The sequence below is a fragment of the Plasmodium yoelii genome, assembly GCF_900002385.2.
Source record: "Plasmodium yoelii strain 17X genome assembly, chromosome: 5".
NCBI lineage: Eukaryota > Apicomplexa > Aconoidasida > Haemosporida > Plasmodiidae > Plasmodium > Plasmodium yoelii.
In genome coordinates this window covers 647599-673792 of record NC_036177.2, presented here as the reverse complement: position 1 = coordinate 673792, position 26194 = coordinate 647599, and the positions used below count along the sequence as shown (strand labels likewise).

Sequence of the window (26194 nt, the reverse complement as noted above, 5' to 3'; positions counted from 1 at the left end):
AAATAAATATTATTCACATTTATATAATAGCGGACAAATGTACAAATAAATAAGTTTTTTCAAAAATATTAAACATTAAAAATGTGATAAAATAAAATCTTTAATTAGGCGGAATTGTAGATATATGTACATGTATATAGGGAATGCTATTTTTTTATTTTAGTTAAAAATATATCATGGGAAATAAATGTGTGTGAAATATAATAATCAGTCTACAAACTTAACATTATGTAGGGATAGTATAATATAATATATATAATATAGTATATATAGTATAATATAATATATATATAATATTATGTGTGTGTGTGTGTGTTATTAGTCCATATAATTATGTACAAATAGTTTGACTCGCTTTAATTACAAGATATTTATGGATCTTTAGAATTTTCTTCATTAATGGTACTGTCGATATATAATAAAAATTGGTTATAAGCATTTTTTATTTTCACCATATGTTTTTGATTAATTTATTATATTTGATAAAGATTTTTTATTAGGTTTTTTTTACTAAAATTCTATATTTTCCTTAAATTTAATTAGAATAGTTTTATAAAAAATATATAAATAAAATATAATGATGTTGGTGAGTTAAATTTTTAGAGCACCTAAAAACCAACAAAACAAAAAAAACAAAAAAAAAAAAAAATAGAATAAATCAAAAATGAGCATTCAAAAAAGAGTTATAAAAATATATTATCAAATGATTAAGAAATTAAATTATATATTACACAGATATATCAAATTTTTATCTTAAAAAAAAAAATATAATAAGAAATTATGGTAGCTAGCTATTTTTTCAAAAAAAAAAAAAAAAAAAAAAAATTGTAACATTTATTTTTTATAATATGTGTAAAATAATAAACAAATATAAAATATATAAATTAAAGTAAAATTCTTTATTTTTTATTTAAAATGGAAAATATAATTTTTTAAACGAATTTAGCTATATATACATGTGTGTAAAATCTTTATATTATCTTATAAAATGTTGAATTAATTAGTGTAAAGCTGTTGCATGGGGAAATTTATTTTTTAACATTAAACCAAAGAGATTTAAAGAAAGCTATAACGACATGTACATATTAATATAAAATTGTTGAGCATCATTTTTTCACCATTGAATAGCTATTAACATCGTGTACCATTGATTTATGTCTTCTTATTAAACATGAGATCATTCAAACAGTTCTTGAAATTTTTTTTTCAATTTTATTTGAATATAATACATTATATATATTATTAAAAATTAACAAACCTGTACATTATAAGAAATGTAACAACAATTATAATAGATTGTTTTGTTTTTTTTTGTTTTTTTTTTTTTTTTTTTTTTTTTACACCATTTTATAAATATTGTTCATAAAAATAAAAAAATAAAGAAAAATCGAAACAAATGATAAAAGCTATAAGTTCTCTCCAAAACAAATTTTATGTTACAATTAAAATGGGAAAAAAAAAAAATTAATATTGGAAATTGTCTATATTTTAGTATTAAGGGCTATATTTCATAGTAATCCATTAAAACAAATTTAAAAAGGTCCAACAAATTAAATATAGTTAGTAGTTATTTTATTTGGCATAAATAAAACACACATAAAATAAATTGTAAAATTATAAACAACTATTTGAAGTTATAAGTTGACAAGAAAATATTATGTTTCCAAAGTAATAAAATTGTTAAAAAAATTTTTAAAAAGGATTAATAAGCATAACTTTTGATATTGACATTATAAAGAACAAAAAATTTATAATATTGTCGAATTTAAGTTAAAAAAAATAATGCAATTTTAAATAAAAAAAAAAAAAAAAATTATTGTACTTACTATATATTATATAAATGAGGGAATAAAATTGAACGAAAAATTAACTCAAAAACGAAAAATAACAATGTTTCCACTTTTTTTAGATTTTATCAAAGTATGATAAATTCTCCGTTTTTTTTTTTTTTCACATTGCTTTGCCTTTTGTCTATACATTAAACATAAAAAAATAAAAACTGTGAAATAAAGCAGTAAAAAAAAATACCATAATAAAATAATCTATCAAAGGAAATTATGATTTATTTTAATCCCTTTCCATATTTTTTGAACAATTATCTTTAAATTAATAAGATAAAAATTAGTACATTATTATTATTATTATATAGCAACAATTTTAAAGTATTATTGGCTTTATAAGATTTTCAATTTGATTTATTTTTATATTTGACACATTACATTTTTTTGTTTTTTTCTTTCACTACTTTATATGTACACGTGCTTATAAGTAATATTCCGTCGTGTAAATTTTTCAAGGACAATTTTTTTTAATGCTTTGAATGTAAAAACAAAAATATAAAAATGTGTGATAATACAATAACAGAAGAGGACAATAATAATAATAATCCCGATCTTAGTTTAAATGAACATGATGAAAATGAGGAAAATAAGGAAAATGATGAAAATAGGAAAAATGATGAAAATAAGGAAAATGAGGAAAATGATGAAAATGATGAAAGCACACCTACCGGGTAAAGAAATGCATTAAATTCATTTAACAGTATAGTATGCCTATAATTTTATTGTATTAATTTATATGTTAAAATAGAAATAAATATAATTCCAAATTGTAATTATTATATAAATGAATGATCATTATACATAGTTATGTGTTTCGGGGCTTCATTATGTTGCTTAATATGTCTATATTATGTGAATATATAAACTAAAATATTACATTTAGTTATTTGTAATGCTTTAAAAAATATACCCTAAATAAGGGAAATGCATTATTACCCAAAGAGATGAATATGTGTGCATACATATATATGCATGTTTTTTTTTATCTATTCCTTTTCTTATTTTTTAGAAAAAAACATATTATACTTAAATTAAAGAAATATAATAGTGGGTTCTCGGGAAATTTGGCTATGGAAGCCATGAAGAAGGCATCCAAGTAAATAAGAATTGAAAAAATATCATTATAGATATATTATATTATTGTTAATGTTGTTATTAGTTTTGTTCGAAAAAAAATATGACTTGTACATAATTTTTATTTCATAAATATATATGTGTGTATACGAGGAATATTATACATTACCCTCATTATTACAGAATTATCGCTGATAAGGAAAGAATTTACAAAGAATATAGCGGAGTTGGATTAAGTAACATGGAACCTGTCTCTGAACAAAATAACCATTTGAATTATGATACAACAGATAATGTAGACGAAAATCCACCCAGCCTTAATACGATTCCATTGCAAAAGAAGTTGTAAAAAATAATAATCATTAAAAAAAAAAAAAAAAAAAAATATATATATATAACTATGCGATAACGACTTTGCATATGACTTGTACATACACAACTCAGTGATTTATTACATGTTCATAATTTTTAAGCATTTTTATTTTTATTTTATTATTTTTATTTTTATTTTTTTTACATTTAGCTTGTTAGGAGCAAAGGCAGTTTTACCAGGGAATAATCAAGAACTATTGGAAAAATTGAAAGCCAGAAAAATTTAATTTTTATAGATATATAACACTATAATTGCTAAATCGGCATAATATACATATTTGATGATTTTTTTATCTTAGACATGTATATATTTTTTTTCAGCCGCTATTCATTATATTGATGTATAAATGTGTTTTAGCAATACAAAATAATTGCTATAAAAAAATAAGAAAATCACCTGACTATTTACCATTGCATAACTTAGTGTTAATATTATTCTTATTTTATGAACGTTTTTGATAATACAAGGGGATTTGTTAAATTTCCAGTTTTACGACATTCATGTATTAACATATATTTTTTTTTCTCGCAATTATTGGTATCCATATATGTTGAAATAAAATCAAGTGAAATAAAATGAAATAGCAATACATAATAGTTATGTGTGAATTTTTTTAACTAAACATTTTTTTCATTATCTTTTGTTACATTTCGCTCGCTTTTTTATTTAATTTTTTTTGAACTATTACTATTTTATCCGAAGATTTAATTTATAATAAGTTACGATATTTTCAAAAAAGGAATATGACCATTGTGTTAAACTTTGCATTATTTAGTAAGCTATAAATGTTTAACAATTTTTATTAAATTGGAAACATAAGATGTTGAAGTAATGATAATGAATATCTTAATTTGTCATAAAATATGTACAAGCTGTATCCACGTATCCATATGTATATATATCGATACAAATTCGATGTGTATGTCTTTTATAATGGAAAATAACAGTTTTGAGTAATTATATAATAGTACATATTTTATTATAATCATAAATTTAATTAAACAAGTTTTATTATTCTTATAAATAATTTATATATAGGATATACAAATTAAGAGAGATTACAATGTAGTAAGACATTATTATCGTTATGAAATATTATATCTCATGTAGTTATATCATATAATAAATTTATTTTGTTTTTTTATTTTTTTTTACAATAAATATATTAAGTTGTATAAATATGAGTTCTTTATATATGTACTAAATGTTAAAATTTCCAAAAGTTGAAAAAATAATTTCCTTATCAATTCATAATTACTATATAAAAATATGGGGACAAACATGTATCCGTTTATGTATTATCTTTTACAAATTTTATAATTCATCATAATTTTACCTATTTAACTTTATTTTGGTCATAAATATTCCTACATATGTTTTTTATTTTTTTTATTTTTATTTTTATTTTTTTTTATTTTTGAAACCTCTCCCTTTTACAACGTTCCTTTAATTAACCACTAACAATGTATAGCATAAAAAATGGGTAACAAAATTTGTTAATAAAAAAAATAATATTATTATATATATGCGTACATATTTTATTTAATAATATTATTATTATTATTTATTTATTATTATTGTCATCATTATCATCATCATTATCATCATCATTATCATCATTATTATCATCGTCATTTTTATTAGTGTTATTTTTTGGATAATTTCTAAAATAGTTTTGTTTCTCTAAAGGAGCAAAAATAAGTGGAAAAAAAAAAAAAAAAAAAAATATATAATTGCATTGTATTTATTCATATTATACTTTGCAGAGAAAATGAAAGTTAAAAGAATATTTTTTATTAATAATTGAAATACAAACGATTTTGTTTGTATTATTTTTTTTTCCTTTTTTTTTTTTTTCACCTTTTAATATTAAAAAGAAATTACTACATTTCCAACATTATAAATGGTAGACAATCAAGATATAAACATTTTTTTTGGTAAGAATTTTGCAAAAAAAAAAACAAAAAAAAACAAAAAAAAAACAAAAAAAAAACAAAAAACAAATAATATATTTACATTTTTACATTTTTACATATATATATTTCCTCTTATTATGCAGCATCCAATTTACCTTATGAAGTTACAGAAAATAGTTTAAAAGATTTTTTTTCTCCACACCTTGATCTTACATTCACTAAGTAATAACAATTTATATATTTTTTACATAACAGTTTGTCATATTGTATTATATTGTATCATATTGTATCATACTGTATCATACTGTATCATATTATTTTATATTTTTTTTTTTTTTTTTTATTTTTTTCGCTAGCTTGAAAAGGACAAAGTATGGAGTAAAAAGTAGTTATGGGTATTTACATTTCAGAAATAAAAAAGAAGATGTAATTTCATTTATTGAAAATAATATATATCAAAACCACAAAATATGGATAGATATATTTCAGGGCGGGGTGTGTGAGCAGGAGGATATCGAAAAGGGGGAGGGGAATGAAGAGAATATCAAAAAGGGTGAGGAAAATGGTGAGGAAAATGGTGAGGAAAAGGGTGAGGAAAAGGGTGAGGAAAAGGGTGAGGAAAATGGTGAGGAAACTGTTGGGGGGAATTATAATGGTAGCCCAGACATTTGGAGGAATATACAGTTTGATAAACAAATAATCGAATTAATAAATAAAAATGGAGATATAACAAAATATGGAGAATCAATAATTGAAAATATGAATATGTATGATATTATATTAATAATAAATAAATTACAAGAATTAATACGGGCATGTCCAGAAACAGCTATTCATATGTTAAATGGAAATAAAAAAATATATTATGCATTTATTCATACACTTTTTCTTTTGGGAATTTTAAATATTGATGCTAATAAGTTAAATGATGAAGAATTAATATTATCCAATTTTTACAAAATAAAAAATAAACTACAATATTTATTTTTAAATAAAAAAGAAAACCATGAAATAAATAACATTGTAGAAGAAGATATAACATTTGAAAAACAAATAAATAAAAATTGTAATAAACAAAATAAATTATATAATTACCATGAAGAAAATTACCATGAAGAAAATTATCCTAATGCTTTATACAATTTTATAAAAAAAAAAAGAAATGACAATTATAAAAAACAAAATGAATATGGGTTATATTTAAATGATACAAAAAAAATGAAAACGGGAGAAACCGCAAAAGAAGAAGAAACAGGAAACAAAATAAGCGAAAAAATAAGCGAAAAGACAGACGCACTGAATAACATTCAGGAATATGAAAACGGTTATAGTGAAGTGAACGGTTTAATTCCTAATAGTTATGGAAATGTTTTATACTCATTTATTAGTACCACATCTAACAAGACAAATCCAAACGAAAATGGTTATGTAGAAAATAAAATACAGTATAATAAAACTGACACAAATAAATCGGGGTTGTATGGAAAGGGATTATATGGTTCCAATAATAAAAATAAAAATAAAAAAGTGGAAAATGATATAAATAGTGGCCAGCCATATTATAACATTGATGTAGAAAATGATGGAAGTGCCCACGTGGGGAATACTAGCAGTGCCAACGTGGGGAAAAATAGCAGTGGCAATGTAGAGAAAAATAGAAGCAATAATGTAGAGAAAAATAGAAGCAATAATGTGGAGAGTAATCATGTAGAGAGCAATAATGTGGAGAGTAATCGTGTGGAGAGTAATCGTGTGGAGAGTACTATTGTAGAGAGCAATAGTGGGGGTGGCGGAGATGCATCTAACTTTGGGTCAAACAAAAATGATTCACGAGTTAAAGGTTTTGATTTTGGAAAAAATTTAATAAAAAAAATAAATACGTCAAATAATCAACGACGAGGAATAAAATTAATTGATAGGACATCTAATGGAGATAATGTTGAAGAGAATGTAATTAAAATAAAAAATGTATATAATATTCAAGAAGAGATAAATAAAAAAGATAAACATCAAAAAAAAAATATTGAAAATAACACAAATCTTAAAAAAGTATTAGAAAAAATAAATCTTACAATTAATGAAATTCCAGAAGCAGAAGAACAATTAATAAAAGAAGTTATAAATCAAAAAGATATTCTTCAAAATATATTAGCTAGTAAATATCAAGATATGTTAAAATGGAACAATGAACAAACATTACGAGTTTTATCTCTTAGAAAATCTCTTAAAAAAAAAGGATACAAAATTACTGGATCTATATAAAAATAGAATTCCCTTTTTGATTAATATTTTCTACATAATTTTATAAATAAAAATGTGTAGATTATTTATTTGTTTTTTGTTTGTGAAAGGTGTATATGCATATTTTTTTATATTTTTTGCATAACTACCTAAATAACACGCTTTGAATTTTTTTAGCGTATTTTATTTTTTTGTTTTTGCATAATAAAAAATATATTAAAAAAAACTGAAAAAATTGAGTTTTAAAATTAAATAAAATCAATTAAGAAGATAAGCTTTCTTCGATTGCAAAGGTAGCTCACGAGTGGCAAATGAGAACAAAAATCGTAAAAAATAAGCAGACAAATACGAGGCAAACAAGCCGACAGAGAAACAAACAAAATAGAATGTAACTAATTATGTACATGTATGGATGCCCTTTCCGATTTATTGGGTGGCCCCTTTATTTTTTTTTCCAAACTTTTTTGATTTTTTAAAAAAATTCGAATGTTTTGTGTGTAGCTTATTAAAGTTTTGTTTCTGAACATAAACTCTTTTAATGTCATGACCCAATTCATCAGTTTTAATTTTTTTTTCTTTTTTCTTTGGATGTATATCATGTTTTTTTATTGCTTCTTGGAATAAATTATAATTTGGTATCTGTGATGATTCTAATGTAAACTCAAATCGGGGTCCTACTTCTTCTAATTTAGGATTATCATTTTCTGTTTCATTTTGATAAGTTTCTTTTTTAAAAATGTATTGCCTAAACGACATAACGTATTTGCTTTTGCCTCTTTTGTGTTCCTTCGCCCCACTTTCTTCATTCGGCTCATTTTTTTCCTCCGCCCCATTTTTTTCATTCGCCCCAATTTCTTCCTGTTTTTCGGCCTCTCCGTTCGGGTCCGACGTTTTGACAAAATTTTGAGACGAAGATTTGGGTTGATCTTCAAAAGCAGTTATGACAATTAATCTTTGTAAGCTATTTTTGGAAAAAGAATCTACATTTTTATGTTTAAAAAAATCAAAAAGAATATTTTTTAAATATTTTGTATTTTCGTTCATATTAAAATATAAGCCTTGTATTAATACAATAGGTTTTGTGTTAAATAAAACTTCTTTTGATGATGGAAATATATTCATTGGTATAAAAGAAAGAAGATTAAATGTATAGTAATCTAAAATTTGATTATTATATAAACGACCTAAAATAAATCTGGATGGATTTCTTTTTGTTGAATATATTGAAAAGAAAAATGAGCATGTATTATGAATACATATTTCGACAAGTTTATTAATTTTATCAGAAATATTTACTAATTGTGGATGTAATTTAGGCATATAACATGTATATGGTTTTTGAATTATATATATATCATGCATTAAATTTTTTAATGTTTCTGTTCTTTTATTACTACATATAAATAAACAATTTTTTGAGTTTTCTTGATATTCTCCTTCTCTTTTTTTTAAAATTAAATTTCCTTTTCTTGTTTTTGCCTTTTCTCCTTTAATTCCATCAGCAACTTGTTCAACATTTGTATCATCAAATTCGTTCGACATATTGCCAATATATTGATTTTATAAATAGCCAATTGTGTTAGTCCTACTTGTGTGAACTCTATTTAGTATGAACAGTGCAGGTAGTTTATAAGTTTAACAAATTATTATATGTTAGAATTGTAACTATTGAAAAAATTACAAACATATGCATATATATTGCATTATAGCTTGTTTTGGAATGTATATACATATATATATATATATATATATACATCATAATATGTGATTTCTTAAAATTTAATAAGCTGAATAAATATAGTTGTAGCTATTTACAATTGTATATATATACATGCATACATATTTAATCTATTTTTTTATTTATTAATATAAATAAAGTATTAGTATAAATTTATAACTATGGCAAAATAGTTAGCAGATCGAATATATGCCAATTTAAATAAAAAAAAATATTTATTTTATAGGTTGCCAAATTGTTTTAAAAATATGTTATTTAATCTATATTTCGTATGTATGTATATATATTTATATATCCGTTTAAATGTGAAAATAAATTTATCATATGTATGCATATTGTTATAGATATGTTAGTGTTTTTTTTCATGTGCTCACTTTAAAAGTGGTAAAAAATGTTTCGTAAATATATATGAATTATTTTTATATGAATTATTTTTAATGAATTATTTTCAATGAATTATTTTTAATGAATTATTTTTAATGAATAATAGCAAGTAAAATGTATAAGTATAAAAAAGGCGTTTAACAAAATATATAACATTTAAATATCCAAAAAAAAACTAAGCAAAACAGAGAGAGCAACTGTACTGTAGCATTCTTATTAGGAAAAAAATTACAGATATGCGAAATTGTTAAAAAGGGCAAAAATATAAAAAAAAAAAAAAAAATATAAAAAAAATATAAAATATAAACAAATTAGCCAAACAAAACAACAATATCTTTTGATGCTACTACATATTTTGTAAAATAAAAAATATTATAATATTTATTTTGTAAAAAAATAGTGAAAATAGTTAAAAATTGCTAATAGCTGTTATTACAAACTGAGAAAAATATATGACCAATTTTTCCATTATGAAAGATGACAATATAATGGACATAGAGAAAAAGAAAAATAAATTAAAAAAAAAAAAGAATGTCCTACAGGATAGTAAAAAAATAAAAAACAAAAAAATAAAAAATTCAATCCTAAGTAACAATGATGATAACCAGTTTATCAAACAAGCCATGAAACAAATAAAGTTACTAAAAAATAAGAAATCAGAAGATGAGATAATTGTGAATAAAAAAATAAAAAAATCTAAGAAAGGTGATAAAATAAGTAAAACAAAGGAAATATTACCATATAATGATAATAGTGTTGTGAATATAAAAAATGTTTTAAGAAAAAAAATAAAAGAACTAAAAATAAATGTAGATAATAATATATACAATGATGAAAAAGAGATATTACCAAAGTTTAGTGAAAATAAAAAACTTTTAAAAAAAAAATTAAAAGAAATAAAAATAAATGTAGATAGTGAAAATAATGAATGGTTAGAAAAATTAGACCTGACTTGTTCAGAAAATTTTTATATAAAAAAAATAAATTTATTTGGAAAATGTGATATAAGAGAAAATGAATTTATAAAATTTGCACACACAAATGTATTAAAATGTTTACAAAAATTACAAAATTTAAATATCCCATTTAATAGACCATATGATTTTTTAGCAGAAATGTTAAAAACTGATATACATATGGAAAAAGTTAGATCACACATTTTAAAAAATCATGAAATGTCTGAAAATAAGGAAAAAAATAAATTAAAAAGACTTAATAAAAAATTTAATAAAAATGGTGGATCAATGAAAGTATTAGATCAAAAAAAAGCTATTGAAAAAAAAAAGAATCTTGCAAAAATTGAACAATTTAAGAATAATTTGGAAAATTTAAATGTTCACGACTTTTTCCAAAAGCATTCAAAAGATGTTGATCAAAATGATGTGAAAAATAAAAAAACAAAAAATAAGCACATTCAAAAGGGGGGCAATAAAAATAAGCACAATGAAAAGGGAAGTAATAAAAATAAGCACATTGAAAGGGGCGGCAATAAAAATAAGCACAATGAAAAGGGTGGCAATAAAAATAAGCACATTGAAAAGGGAAGTAATAAAAATAGTGGCAGTGGTAAGAATAAATTGGATAAAGATACAAAAAGTGGATATCAAAAATCAATAAAACGACCAAATAAAATTAAGCACAAATTTTTGTCAAAGGGGAAGAATGGAGGAAAAAATCGAAAAAAGAAAAAATTTAAGAGACGCTAAAAGTGTAAGAAAATAAAATAAAAAAAAAACACGAAATAATATTAACTATGCCGTTTGTTTGTCTTTAACTATCGACAATTTATGTTACTACAATTTATGTTACTACAATTTATGTTACTACAACTTCTCGTACAATTTCATATTCGATATTCTGTGTGACTAGCCACAAATACGGTTGAAGTAAATATGATGATACTTATTGGAATAAAAAAAAAACAAAAAAATGTACAGATATATATCTTTTAAAAATGTTTACCAAAATAAAACATGCTACAATAAGTCAAGGTTATCAATTAATTTGAATCATACATAGGGACAAGATATTAATGTAGCATCATTGTTTCTTTTTTATTTTGCTCTCTATGTTTTCCTTCTGGTGATTTATCCCTTTTTTTTATTTTTTTTTTTTGAATTAAAAATAAATGCATTCTCTACTTAAAAATTTATGAATTTTTTATTTGTTATGAACACATCAATATATTTTTTGTCTTATTTATTTTGTTTTATATATATATATAACAAATTTAAACTATAAAATTAGTTTATGGTAATTTTTTTTTTAAATTAAGAAAATATATACTTTTGAGTTACAAAAAAAAAGAAAATTTTGATATTCAACGTAGTTTATCATAATAAAAAAATATAAAAATATAAAAATAATATACATGATGAATTATAACTTTATATTGCATGAGAATATTAATTTAGAAAAATTATATTTGGCATAAAAAAATTTCAGAATGGTCTACCTAAGGTAGGCTTACACCTGTTTCGGTCTCCTCAAAAAAAAAAAAAATAAAAAAAAAAAAAAAAGAAAATAGCAAAAATGAAATAATAAAAAAAAATAGAAAAAATGAAATAATAAAAAAAAATAGCAAAAATAATGATAAAATAGTGGTAAAATGATGATAAAGATAGTGGTAAAAATACAATTTAAAAAATCGTAGTAATAATAATATTGAAAAAACGAGTGTAAAAATGGAGGATGAAAGATACAATGCGGGGGTACGTTTAAGCTTTAATGATTTTATTTTAATAGTTTCAGTGTTTTATTCAATATGTGATATATTTATGCAATGGGGAGAATTTTCTAAATGTCATAAGCCAATACAATTATGGCTAGTTATCTCATTTATATCAATTGTTTTATATAGATTGGCACATATTTTATCTCAATATTTAAGTAATAATAATGAGAATTTTATAATATATAGAAGAAATGGTCCACCATATATTATTAACGCTATACTAATATTTATTTTATTTCCATTTTTTTTTATATGGAATATAATTGGAACAATATGGATATATCAAATTATTAAATACACACCAAAATGTTTGCCTAAAAATAATCATCCATGGTTTATTGTATTATGGATTATACTTTGTTATATTTGGATTTTTTTATATTTATTTTTTATTTCCCTATCATTATATTTTGAATATCAAGCTCGATTATATGAAAGAAGATTAACAAATATTCAACCCAATGATTTTTTTTCAAGATGGGGTTATAATATAGATTTAATGCAAGATTATGGAATATATATATATAGAAATGGGCTTAACTCAAAACAAATTAATAGTTTGCCATATTATTATATAAATAATCTTCCCGAAGATTTGAAATGCTCTATATGTTTAAATGATCTTCAACATAATGAATGTGCCAGAACATTATTATTATGCAATCATACATTTCATAAAGCTTGCATTGATTTGTGGCTGATCAGGAGTGCTACTTGCCCAAATTGCAAATCCCCCATTGCGTCTCAGGGCGTATTTTCGCCCGTATGAAATCGGGGGGCGGCGAATTGCAAATTTTGAAAAAGTTGAAAGAGTTGGAAAAGTTGAAAAAGTTGGAAAAATTGAAAAGATACACAGCGCTTAACACGTGGTACATATTAAGAAACAGGAACTACTTTATCAAAACAACGCACACGTATGCATGTCTTGTAAACATTGGTGTGTGCAATTATCTCCGATTTTTTTTTTTTTACAGCTAGCCATTTTGTAAAAAAAAAAAAAAAAAAAAAATATGTTCATATGTAAATAACATAAGCACATATTTGTGTGTGGGCATTGAAATTATTTTTGTTTGTCGTTATTATCTTACTTTATTTTTACTACATTTTTTACCACATTTTTATAATTTTTATCATTTTTATCATTTATATAAATATGGATAAACACTGTTTTAGATAAACGTTATATTTTTTTTGTATAAAAATTGTATTTGTTCAAATAATTTTAAATTTCGTAAAAGATAAGAATGCAAAAAAAGAAAGGGAAAAGGGTATACAAAATTATGAACACATATTCGTACTTTAAAAATATGGGAAAAAAGTTAACAAATATATATATACACATACATATGGACACATAAGTTTTTCATTTAAATAAAAATTATTATTTACTATTCATTTGGATAAGAAATATAAATTGTCTTATAGACAATAAAAACAAATCGGATATATAAACTAGCCATTGTTCATATTTTAAAAATAATGGTTATGGCTAGATAATATTTTTTTTTATAATATAATCAGACAACTCCATTGCTGATGATATTCGATCTGATATTGAAGTTCCAGTAATCCAACCTGCATCAACAAATAAATTTTGATATTTTTGATTTGTTAATTCATTTAGAAATTCTTTTAATTTATTTTCATAATTTTCTGAATAGGCAGGTAAAATATTTTTCCATTTTGTTACATTTAATATAGTTGGTTTTACATTATCATTAAATGGGAATATTTTTTTTAAATTATTTAATATAGTTTTATTTAATTGATCATCATTTTGATAAGTTAGATTATTATCTCTTATATATAAAGTTAATAAAATTTTATTATTTTCACAACGATTTAAAAACATATTACTTGCATAAAAACAGCCAAGTATATATGCATTTATATTAGCTGATAATAAGCCAAATAAATTGTCAGGTATTTTTATATCTTCTTTATTAAAATAAATATTTGCTGTTATTAAAGATGAATATGAAAAATTTTCAAGATTATTTTTTATTTCTATAGGTAATATTTTTCTTAATATATTTGCACACATTTTAGAATTAACTGTTAATATAACATTTTTACTATATATATTTATTTCAGTATTATTTTTTTTTATGTTACATGTCCATATATTATTTTTAATATTTTTTTCTATAAAATTTAATTCACTATTTGTTAATATATCTTTTTCATGAATATGTTTTTTTAATTGGCGAATAAATTCATATAATCCACAATTTAGTGACACTGTTTTTCCAATATATTTTTTTTTTTCTTCTTCTTCAATATGTTGTAAAAACTTATTATCTACATTACTATATATCATAGGAAAATATTTAAACAGTCTATAATTTATAGAAAAAAACATATTTTTAATAAATTTTAATGAGCGATTGAAAATGGGGAAAATGAAAGTGGAGAGATTGAAAGTGGCGAAATTGAATGTGGCGAAATTGAAAGTGGCGAAAATAAAATTTGGTCTACGCCATGTTTGGGTATCATCATTACATCCAGTTATTGCGCAACTTGACTGAGAGCATTTTTTTATATTAGTTAAATTATTTTTGTTAAAATTTATTAAGTTCGATTTATAATTAGGACTATTATTATCCATTTCATTTATTTTGTCATTCCATATTCGTAATGAATTTTTATTGTTATTAACAAGTTTCAAATTTCTAGAAAAAAAAGAAAGTGCGGACATATTTCCATGTCCACCACTAGAACCATATATTAATGGCAATAATAAAAATTGGTAATGTTCTGAATCAAAATTTTCTTTCATATAATTTTCTATAGATATATCATAGTTATATGAATTAACATGTTTATATTTCTTAAATAATATTTTATATATTAATTTTATTTTATTTTTAAAAGATATCAAAGGAAAACATATATATCCAAAAAAGCTTAAATATAATGGATACATACAATTTTCATGATATATATATCTTACTAATTTTTTATTTACAACGGCAATATGATCACCCAAATTTAATTCTTTGATTAATTTGTAACTATTATTACATAGTTTAAATACATTTGCTCCTAACTCATAAATAACATTATTATTATATTTTTCTGTTTGTATACATCCGCCTAACTTGGTATTTTTTTCAATAATTAAAATTTGAGATTCTGGATTATTTTTCTTTAAATAATAATATATACAGCAACTATATATACCCCCCCCAACTATGATAAAATCATAAGTCTTATTGTTTGCCTCCATCTCCCTTCATTTATTTTGCAAATATAAGTACATGTTTTTTTTTCAGCATTATATTATATATTTTATTTTAAGCTAATATCGCCCAAGCAATAGACGTTTTGTTATTCCCTCAATGTATTGGACTGTGAAAATGGTGAAAATTATAAAAATGGTGAAATGGCGAAATGATGAAAAAATGGCGAAATGAAATATTTATTGAATGGGTACAAACTCGATGTCACGAAAGATTGGGAGTTAAACAAATTTGAGAAAATGAGCATACAAATATATGTATCTCTATTGCATTCTATTCGTGACTTTTATTTTTTTTATTTTTATTTTTTTTTTTTATTTTTTTTATTTTTTTTGCTTTTATCACATTTGTACGTCCACAAACGAGTATATTGCTAAATAAACATCCGGGTTGGATATAATTTTTATTATGCTTTAAGATAAATATGTATGCATATAAATATGTATGCATATAAATATGTATGCATATAAATATATATGTATATGTATGTATGTAATTTATCATAAATTGTGAAGAGTTAAAATATACTAACGTTCAGCATGTTGTCATTAAAATAAAAAATGAACCAAATGTATTATCTATAAATGTGATGTCAAATAAGGCCACAAAAAATGTGAAAAAAAATAATGTTAAAATAGTTCGGAAAAAATAAAAATAAAAATAAAAAATACAAGATGTATAATAAAAATACAAAATAAAAAATGCAAGATATATAATAGATAATATAAAATGCAAATGATAAATTGCCAAACTGCCAAACTGTAAAATTGTAAAATATTTGTTATTTCAAATAAATATTAATATATTTTTTTTAATAGAATTGCCCAATTGTTGTTATCAAAAAAAAAATCTTCAACATGTATTCCATTGATACTGGTACATAAGCCGTATAATTCTTCTCTTTTAAATACGTGATAATATCTTTGAAATTTTAATAAATCTATAAATAAAATATAAAAAGGTATTACAAAATTAAATGGACGAAAATGCACAACGCCCAAAAAAGGTCCCAATTAAATACCACATTGAAAATGGGATTTAAAAATGGAATTTTTTTTTTTTTTTTTTTTTTTTTTTTTTTTTGTGTTTTACTTTTGGGGGCAGGGCTGTAGGCGATTTTGTCATTCAAATCGTTTTCTACATTCGTTTCTGGCATATGCTGTTGTTGTAAATACCATGGAACGAATACTGTATATATGAAAGAGAAAAATGTAGATAACTTATTTATGGTCATTATGTATTATATTATATATAATTAAAATGTTTAAAAAAATATGTCAAATTATTAAAAAACAATCATTACTATCTTGTGAGTCGAATTTCCTGTTTCCTACGACATTTTCCTTTTGCTCATATGCCCTAAACAAATACGTTTGGGAAAAATAATAAAAATGTTATCTACTTGTTTATTCGGTATTTTTTTAATTTTATTTTGTTTACTCGGTATTTTTTTAATTTTATTTTTAATTTTTTATTTTTTTGAATGTACCAAACATATATTAAGATTTTCCCTCCTACTTTTGTACATCGTACCATTTCTGAAACGGCTTTTCTTCTGTTAAATTTGTGAAAAAAAAAAAAAAAAAAAAAATAAAAAAAAAATAATAATAATAATGTGTACTTTCTATATTTATTTATAAGTTTATTTTTTTTAATAATATGTGAGATGATAATTACCTGCTTTCATGTGTCCCAAGGTGATGTATAACAGCTATAGAGATGCATAGATCTGCAATGTCTGTAAAAATGAAATTAAGAATATAAATATTCATATTTTATAAATAAAATATGATTAAAACGTGACTAAAATAAAGCATACTTGATTTCATTGGTATGTTAATGCAGTTTGCTAAAAATATATCTGTGTTTGGTTTTTTTTTAGCTGTCTTTAATAAATGTAAACTAAAATCAAATCCAATAAAACAATATTTTGAAGATGCTTTAAGGTTTTTTCCATTTCCACATCCAACATCCACAATTATATTTCCTTCTTTTTCTTGATTAATAATATTTTCTACATTGTGCCATGGCTTGTATCTGTCAAAAATGTTCAACCATGCATTCACATTTGATCACAATTTGCATCACAATTTGCATGCCTTTCATTTTATGCTTTTCATTTTATTTCATTTTATTTCCAATACCTAGTGTAGCAAAAGTGCTGGGCTATCTGATTATAGACATCACGGACATATTCCTTTTCCAAATGTTCTGGAGAATATTCATTTATATTGATAGATATACAACTATTTTCTTGTTTTGGATCTTTAATAATTTCCTTTCTTGTTTTATTTGCTAACATCCCTTCTATATTGTTTTTATTTATAAATCGGAAAATTATTAAATAGCTCGTTTTTCTTTCCACGGCCTTAGAAAAAAAATGGATATACATATGCATCACATCACATCGCATCACATCGCATCGCATCACATCGCATCGCATCACATCACATCGTATCACGTTATATGACAATGTTAATATTAAATGTGTCTTATCTATCATGCATTGGTTTAACATACCTGGTCTTCAAGTTGTATATTTTTTTTTTTAGAAATTCCATAAACTAGTTCATATCTTAATCTTCCCTTAATTTTTATGAAAGTGTTTTTTTTTACCAACAAGTTTGTTTTAGATTCTGTGATTGAAAAGATGTAAAGTATTGTATGTCTTACATTAAAAAAAAAAAAAATAAAAATAAATAAATAATAAAAAAATAATAACATTTTACCACTTTTTATATCAAGAAAAGACATAGGAAGATCATTCTCGAGAATCAAAAATGCAATTTCGTCCTGTAAAAAAAAAAAAAAAAAAAAAAAAAAATATGAAAATATAACAATTTGTACAAAAGATCTGACATTATAATGGATAACGAAATGTGTATCATTTCGATTCTCAGTTTATTTAAATATTATCATAAAAAATATGTTACTTGAAAAATATAACTCGATTCGACAATATATTCAATAGATTTTTTATTGTGACATTTTAGAATGGTATATTGATCTGGTTCTTTGTCTCCTAATAATTTTTTTATTTTTGATAAAAATTCAGATGAAAAAAAAGAGGAAGAATCCTGAATACAATATGTTTTGTATATCTTATTTGGTGTTCCTCTATAAAAATAATGACTAACATTTATTTCTAAAAAAAAAGAAAAATATTAACCAAAATATTGTTAGATACCATTTAAAAGTCTATGTATGTACTGTCCAAATATATCAATATAAATTATGATAAGAATATATGTAAAACAAAGAGATGCCATTTTTAATGATGTTTTTTTTTTATTTATTTTTTTATTTTTTTTTATGGGTGTTTACCATCATTCTTCGTATATTTAAGCCACTTCTCATTTTCATAATTTTGGATAATATCGTTAGACATATTTGGATCTAAAACATCATTATAAATAAATATGTTATCATTATTTTGTAGTAACGTTTCAATTCTTGTCGAATAGATATTAGAAGAATCTTTTTTTATGTCATATTTTATATTCGAATATTCAGCCTTTATATCAAATTTATATGGAATTGCACAATTTCGAGGGTTCTGAAAAAAAAAAAAAAAAAAAAAAAAAAAAACATATTATATATCATTAAAAGTATATAAATGGAATAACATTATTATTTTTTACTTAATTATATATTATTACATTATTTAATAAGTTAAATAAATATGAACATTCCTTTTTTCTATGAAATTCAATATAAATTATATCTTCATTATCAATTAGATAAACCATACAACTTAAATTAAATTTGCTTAAAAATTTTTTGATATCTTCTTCACTTGAATTTTTTAATCCAATTCCATTCAATTTAAGAGTGTTCGTAACTTTGTATGTTTTTCCATAATATCTATAATCGAAAAAAATGAATATAACACATTTGGATATGTTTGTAAATATAGCATAACATTTTTAATTATATAGACAATATATCATTTAAACTAATTTATACACAAAAAATATAAATAATATAAGAATAGAAATAAAATAAAAAAAATAATTAAAAATAGTTTTTTTTTATTTTTTTACTTGACGGGATATGAACCCATACATGTCTTTATAAAATTCATTGTTGATTCAACAAACCTCCGAAAATTGTTGCCTTGGATATATGTATATGCTTAATCTATATACATTTCCTTTTTTATTTTTATATTTAATTTGAAAAAAAAATTAAATTGTTATTTAAACAAGTTGCATATGCAGTTATATAATAAATATGCATTCTAATCATTCAATCGGCAATCTATCCCCAATTTTGTCGCCAATCTATCCCAAATTTTGTCGCCAATCTTATCCCCAATCTTATCTATTTTATTGCCAACTTTATCCCCAACTTTTTTAGATAATTTATTTTTCTAAATTAAAAACAGATGTAAGAAAAAAAAAAGAAAAAAAATGACATAAATAATAAATAAAAATATTAATTTATTTTTACAAATTTGTTACAAGTTTAGGAAATAAAAAAAAAAATAATAACAATAAGATTTAAAAAATATATCTCAAAAAATTACAAGGCGCCAATTGATACGTAGAAGCAAACAGGTTCAATATAATAAATACTAAATTATATTAAGCAACTTTATTTTTAAAACACTTTCATATATGTATATGTGCACTATGTATATATTTTTTTAGAGACAAAGATACTTTCAATTTTTTGTTTCCAACACAAAAATGTGATTTTTTTTTTTCCAACACAAAAATGTGATTTTTTTTTAATTGAATATTTATTCTATTTGTATATATGTATAAAATAAAAAAAAAAATTAATGTTTTTATAATGTTTTTATAATGTTTTATAAAATAGTCCATTCCCTTTGGGCTTTCCTATGGGTAATAACCAAATTAATATATTGTCACCCTGTGAATATAAAATGTTAATATAAATGTAGAGATAAGTTTTGGGATAATAATAGGCATGATATTTGTCTATAATATGTTTTTTTTTTTTTTTTTAATTTGTTTACCAAAACTTGCTTAAAGTTTTCCTCGATACCCAAGTTATATATGTTTTGCTTAGCCCTTTCACCAAGCTAAAAAATTTGGAAAATTTCGTAAATTTTGTAAATTTATAATCCCACATGCACACATAAATAAATAAAATAAAAATATATATGAATAAATAAGTGGGTGTGTATATATGTCTATTTTGAATCGCATGATGAAATAAATAGCAATATAAAGAAATATTCTTACCACACAAAATTCCAAAGTTGTATAATTTTGTGATGTTAGATATAGATGAAAAAGAAAAAAGGGGAAAATTATTCTGCAAAAAAAAAAAAATAGTTAGCTAGCTATTAAATGGGCATACAATAATATATGTACACAAAATAAATAATGAAATATTATATGAACATACAATAATATATGTACACAAAAAATAAATAATGAAATATTATATGAACATACAATAATATATGTGAAATTTTTTTATTATTTTTCCTTATTTACAATATAATAACAGCCGATAAAACAATTTCTAGGAATAAGTAAAAAACTTCATTAAACAGTATGTTGGGATTAGTGTAAAAATAGGGGAAAGATGAATAGCAATTTATTCCGATATAAAAACAACATATGTTTGCATAAAGGAGACTTAATAAAAAAAACTTGTAATTGTAAAATCCAATGCAATTTGCAACCTGATATTTATTTTTTATTCAAAAAAGAAAACAAAAGAAATTATAAATATCATATGTGTGTATACGTATCTATATTTACAATGCTTGTTATAACTCATATTTCTATGAATATCATAAAAATATTTTTTTTATATTTCTTGTAAAGATCAAATAGTAGGACAATAATTTATTCGCATGTACGGTGCAGGTATTATATCACATTTTTTATAAAAGTGGCTAGTTCAAATAAAAAAAAAATATATATCTTTTAAATAATTATAAGTATGTATAATTTTCTTACCCATGGACAATAGTGATCCATCTTTAAAACAGTTTTATCAATCGCTCTGAAAAAAAACAAAATAAAATGAAATAAAATAAAATGAAGTGAAATAAAATGAAGTAAAATAAAATGAAGTGAAATGAAATGAAATTATGATTGTAAGTAGGCACATGCATAATTTGCTGATTATATCTAAATGCAAGCTAAATTTATAAAATATATTTGTAAAAAATTATAACCGGCAATAATGAGATCGGTCTGGTTTGTATGTTTTCGAGTAGGCACAATATCTTAGTTCACCTTGAAAAAGCAGAAAATAAAGGGGAGAGTAATAATTATGGTCCTTACACTAATATCGCAAAAAAAACAAAAAAAAAACAAAAAAAAAACAAAAAAAAAACTAAAAAAAAACAAAAAAAAACACCTTTTCATAGTTTATATTTAACCCGTTTTTTCTCTTTCCTTTATCCTTTTAACATCTGGTTCTACTCTCCATTCATGGGTATCTTAAAAAAAAAAAATAATAATAATAAATAGACACTATAATATTATATATAAATATATTTTTTTTGTATTAATACTTGGAACATATCCAGGACTTGTGTTATATGTTTTGTAAAAGGACCAAATCATTAAGAACAATATTACATGAACTGTTAATAAAATAAAGTCACATATTAAAGAGTTGTATAAAGTATGGCTATATAAATATTTATATGCATATTAGGACATGTTTAAACTTATATATAAAAAATAATCAAATTTTTTTTTATACAAGTAATCAATGTTATATATCCGTCTTTTAGTAATGCTTCGTCTACATATTGTCTTTCGACATTTATTTGCAACAATAAAAAACAGTAAAACTTGAAAAAATTGTAAAAAAAAATAATAACATATATTTCAATTCAAATACACCTATACGTATACACATGATGAAATATTTCCCTTTTTTTTAAACGAATAAAATATATGTGGGGAGTTTTAAATTTGAATTTATCATTATTTTTATCATTTTATCATCATTTTATCATTTTTGTCATCATTTTATCATTTTTATCATCATTTTATCATTTTTATCATCATTTTATCATTATTTTATCACTTTTTTATCACTTTTTTTATCAATTATATTACTGTAACAAATATTGTGTACATGACTAGGGTCACAAAACAGATAAGCTATAAATACATGTTGTATGAGAAAAGGACATGAAAAAATATTATAAACTTGAATATTTATAAATTAGTTAAATAGATAGCTACAATGTAGCTACAATGTAGCTACAATGTAGCATGTTAAATTGTTTATTTTGCTTTGCTTTGCTTTATTTTTTAATAATTCATTACCATTACTGGCAGCAAATGCCGTATGCCTTGTACATTATTTTTGCTATCGTTCATTTTAAAAAACGTTAATATATAATAATAACTAGAACTATATACAAATTAAGCTAATATATATATATAGTTGTATTTCTGTTGTAATTTATGGCAATAGAATTATAATATACAACAATTTGGATATATATATAACCAAAGAAGAAAGGTGCAATATATTATGACAAAAAAATAATAAAAAAGGAATAGACAAACATGCTTTTTTTATTTTTAATAAATATAGCAAAAGTATATATAATTATAAAAGTTCGATAGTAAAATAAAAAAAAATTAATTCGATTTGAAATTATTATTTTTAATTCAAATTATGATGACAAAAAAACGCACACAAAAAAAAAAGGAAATTATAATTTTCCTCTAAATTATAAAAAAAAAAAAAAATACAACGAACAAATTGTAAGTATTATTTGTAGGTACACCTCTTATCCCTTATCTCATTTATTTTTGTTTATTTTTTCGTCTTTTTAAATATTTAAAAGATTGATTTTTTTAAAACCTTTTTGAATTATAAATATATTATATGCAAAAATTTGGAGAAAAAATTAGTAGTATTACTATTCCAAGGCAAAGAATAATATAGACTAAATGAATACAAACCGAATTCGTTTTTTTCGTTATTTTTAATATAAATTGTTGACCATCCTATATAACGATTTTATGTTTAAGTTTTAGAGTTATAATATATGCATTTCTGCATAAATTAAGAAAAAAAAAAATATTATTTTTGGGAAAGCCAAAATATATATACCTATATAAATTGTTATTTTTTAACTATTTTATATAATAATATATTTTAGTAATATTTTTTTAATTTCAAAAAATTTATAAATAATTACAGTATTATTAGGAGAACAAGCATATGTAACTTTTTTTTTTTTTTTTTTTTTTTTTTTTTATTTATCGTACTGTTTTATCATATATTTATTTATCGTACGATTTTATTTATCGTACTGTTTTATATTGGTTTTTTATGTTTCCCTCATTTTTTCCATCAAGTCAAATTAATGCACTTTAAACTCTAAGGTGTATACAGTCAAAACAAATTATGTTCGCATAAAAAAAATGTTAAGAAAGAAAAGGCTTGGGCAATCAACCTTTGTGTCGGCAAAAGTGAGTTAAGCATTAACGGATTATACATAATTCGTGCTAACGTATTATACGTATGTATATTCTAACGTATTACTACGTATGTATGTATGTATGTATATATAATGCATTACTAATCATATTCTTGTTAAGTTTATGCCATTTCGTACATGAATAATTTAAACTCCCCTTTGGTTTTATAAATTTCAAACTCGGCAATTTTTATTTATATATGCTTTTTGTCGGGACAGTTGGGTTAGTAACAATAAAATTATAAAATATATTTTCCTTGGATTATTTAAAAAATAAATACATATTATTATTATTATTATTTATGCCATTATATATATATATCTTAAATTTGCTTAAAAAATAAAAAATATATATAAGCATAATTTTTATATCCTATATAAATTGTGGGTAATAATTATTTACAATACCAAAATTAAATATATACATATAATATATATATATACATAGAATAATATATACATTTTATATTTATGTTTTTTAATAATTTAATTAATTTTTAAATTTAAAAAAAAAAAAAAATAAGTATAGAATATAATGCCAGTAAATAAATACAAATAGTGACCATTCTTAAAATTGCAAAAAAGAAAATATTTTTTTCATATTTTTTCATATTTTTTCATAATTTGTTCATATATTTTTCATATATTTTTTTCATATATTTTTTTCCATTTTTTTTTCCATTTTTTTTTCCATATTTTTATAATTTTTCATATACAATTTCAATTGACCAAATTTTTACAATACATAAATTTCCATGTATGTAATAATTCGATATTAAAAAAAAAAAAAAGAATATTTATTTTCCACATTGTGGCAATATATACATACATTAGTATCCCCATTTTATTGTTACTATATAAATAGTTTATTTTAAAAAAAAAATAGTGTATAGATACTTATTACAATTAAGCATATACAATGTCGCATAGAAAATTTGAAAGGCCTCGTCACGGTTCCTTGGGTTTTTTACCAAGAAAAAGATGCAAAAGATTAAGAGGAAAAATACGATCATTCCCTAAAGATAATAAAGAACTACCTCCCCATTTTACAGCTTTTATGGGATATAAATCAGGAATGTCACATATAGTTAGAGAAGTTGATAAACCAGGATCAAAATTACATAAAAAAGAAATTGTAGAAGCATGTACGATTGTTGAATGTGCACCAATGGTTGTTGTTGGAATGGTTGGATATAGAGAAACCCCAAAAGGGTTAAAGGTTTTAACAGCTGTATGGGCAAATCATGTATCAGATGAATTTAGAAGAAGATATTATAAAAATTGGTATAAATCTGATAAAAAAGCATTTACAAAATGTTTAAATATTCCTGATACTACTAAAGAAAAATTATATAATAGAATCGAAAAATATTGTACAATTTTAAGAGCTGTTTGTCATACCCAACCTTCTAAAACACCATTACGTTTAAAGAAAGCACATATTATGGAAATCCAAATAAATGGAGGTCATATGAAAGATAAAATAAATTTTGTTAAAGAATTATTAGAAAAAAATATACCAGTAACTAATGTATTTAATACTAATGAAATGATTGATGTAATAAGTGTAACAAAAGGTCATGGAACAAAAGGTGTTGTTAGCAGATATGGTGTTAAAAGATTACCAAGAAAAACACATCGAGGTTTACGTAAAGTTGCTTGTATTGGTGCATGGCATCCAGCTAGAGTACAATTTCAAGTACCAAGACATGGACAAAAAGGTTATTTCCATCGAACAGAAAGAAATAAAAAAATATATAGAATTGGTTTGAAAAAAGATAAAAATAATGCATCTACAGATGCTGATATTACTGAAAAAAAAATAACGCCAATGGGTGGTTTTCCACATTATGGTGTTGTAAATGAAGATTTTATTTTATTAAAAGGTTGTATATCTGGAACAAAAAAAAGACCAATTACATTAAGAAAAACATTAGTACCACAAGTTTCTAGAGATGCATTATCACAAGTATCTCTCAAATTTATAGATACATCTTCTAAATTAGGTCATGGACGATTTCAAACTAGTGAAGAAAAAGTTAAATATTATGGACCTCTTAAGAAAGATTTAAAAGCCTAAGGGAGGGAGATATGATTGATTAATTAATAGCAAATGGTAAATTAAATAATTCGAAAATTGGAAAAAAAAAAAAAAAAAAAAAAAAAAAAAACGATAACACCGGGTTATTTATAAAATAAAACACGTTT

General features: G+C 22.3%; 9 protein-coding genes across 9 annotated transcripts; 5 read left to right on the top strand and 4 right to left on the bottom strand.

The window, feature by feature from the left end:
- Positions 1 to 2342: 2342 nt before the first annotated feature.
- Positions 2343 to 3514, top strand: PY17X_0513800 (conserved Plasmodium protein, unknown function; the record flags this gene model as incomplete). Its single annotated transcript, XM_720888.1, has 4 exons — positions 2343 to 2512; positions 2851 to 2937; positions 3099 to 3260; positions 3439 to 3514. 4 exons carry the CDS (start codon positions 2343 to 2345, stop codon positions 3512 to 3514), a joined length of 495 nt encoding a protein of 164 aa, XP_725981.1.
- Positions 3515 to 5191: 1677 nt separating this feature from the next.
- PY17X_0513700 (uncharacterized protein) lies at positions 5192 to 7466 on the top strand (the record flags this gene model as incomplete). The annotated part of the gene is made up of 3 exons (XM_720887.1): positions 5192 to 5225; positions 5348 to 5426; positions 5561 to 7466. 3 exons carry the CDS (start codon positions 5192 to 5194, stop codon positions 7464 to 7466), a joined length of 2019 nt encoding a protein of 672 aa, XP_725980.1.
- Positions 7467 to 7871: 405 nt separating this feature from the next.
- Positions 7872 to 8987, bottom strand: PY17X_0513600 (nucleolar preribosomal assembly protein, putative; the record flags this gene model as incomplete). The annotated part of the gene is made up of 1 exon (XM_720886.1): positions 7872 to 8987. One exon carries the CDS (start codon positions 8985 to 8987, stop codon positions 7872 to 7874), a length of 1116 nt encoding a protein of 371 aa, XP_725979.1.
- Positions 8988 to 10037: 1050 nt separating this feature from the next.
- PY17X_0513500 (rRNA-processing protein EBP2, putative) lies at positions 10038 to 11273 on the top strand (the record flags this gene model as incomplete). The annotated part of the gene is made up of 1 exon (XM_720885.2): positions 10038 to 11273. One exon carries the CDS (start codon positions 10038 to 10040, stop codon positions 11271 to 11273), a length of 1236 nt encoding a protein of 411 aa, XP_725978.2.
- A 978-nt stretch (positions 11274 to 12251) lies between these two features.
- Positions 12252 to 13070, top strand: PY17X_0513400 (uncharacterized protein; the record flags this gene model as incomplete). The annotated part of the gene is made up of 1 exon (XM_725812.1): positions 12252 to 13070. One exon carries the CDS (start codon positions 12252 to 12254, stop codon positions 13068 to 13070), a length of 819 nt encoding a protein of 272 aa, XP_730905.1.
- Positions 13071 to 13790: 720 nt separating this feature from the next.
- PY17X_0513300 (protoporphyrinogen oxidase, putative) lies at positions 13791 to 15530 on the bottom strand (the record flags this gene model as incomplete). The annotated part of the gene is made up of 1 exon (XM_725813.1): positions 13791 to 15530. The coding sequence occupies one exon, from the start codon at positions 15528 to 15530 to the stop codon at positions 13791 to 13793; it is 1740 nt and encodes a 579-aa protein (XP_730906.1).
- An 810-nt stretch (positions 15531 to 16340) lies between these two features.
- Positions 16341 to 19627, bottom strand: PY17X_0513200 (methyltransferase, putative; the record flags this gene model as incomplete). Its single annotated transcript, XM_022955224.1, has 13 exons — positions 16341 to 16483; positions 16636 to 16731; positions 16847 to 16902; positions 17033 to 17098; positions 17221 to 17281; positions 17363 to 17580; positions 17688 to 17911; positions 18064 to 18179; positions 18273 to 18336; positions 18477 to 18688; positions 18868 to 19099; positions 19203 to 19407; positions 19587 to 19627. The coding sequence occupies 13 exons, from the start codon at positions 19625 to 19627 to the stop codon at positions 16341 to 16343; spliced, it is 1734 nt and encodes a 577-aa protein (XP_022811677.1).
- A 719-nt stretch (positions 19628 to 20346) lies between these two features.
- On the bottom strand, positions 20347 to 22871 carry PY17X_0513100 (palmitoyltransferase DHHC10, putative; the record flags this gene model as incomplete). Its single annotated transcript, XM_022955223.1, has 11 exons — positions 20347 to 20421; positions 20528 to 20593; positions 20757 to 20829; positions 21015 to 21205; positions 21486 to 21531; positions 21707 to 21767; positions 21914 to 21973; positions 22049 to 22120; positions 22243 to 22333; positions 22605 to 22649; positions 22818 to 22871. 11 exons carry the CDS (start codon positions 22869 to 22871, stop codon positions 20347 to 20349), a joined length of 834 nt encoding a protein of 277 aa, XP_022811676.1.
- Positions 22872 to 24905: 2034 nt separating this feature from the next.
- PY17X_0513000 (60S ribosomal protein L3, putative) lies at positions 24906 to 26066 on the top strand (the record flags this gene model as incomplete). Its single annotated transcript, XM_721324.1, has 1 exon — positions 24906 to 26066. One exon carries the CDS (start codon positions 24906 to 24908, stop codon positions 26064 to 26066), a length of 1161 nt encoding a protein of 386 aa, XP_726417.1.
- Positions 26067 to 26194: the final 128 nt, after the last annotated feature.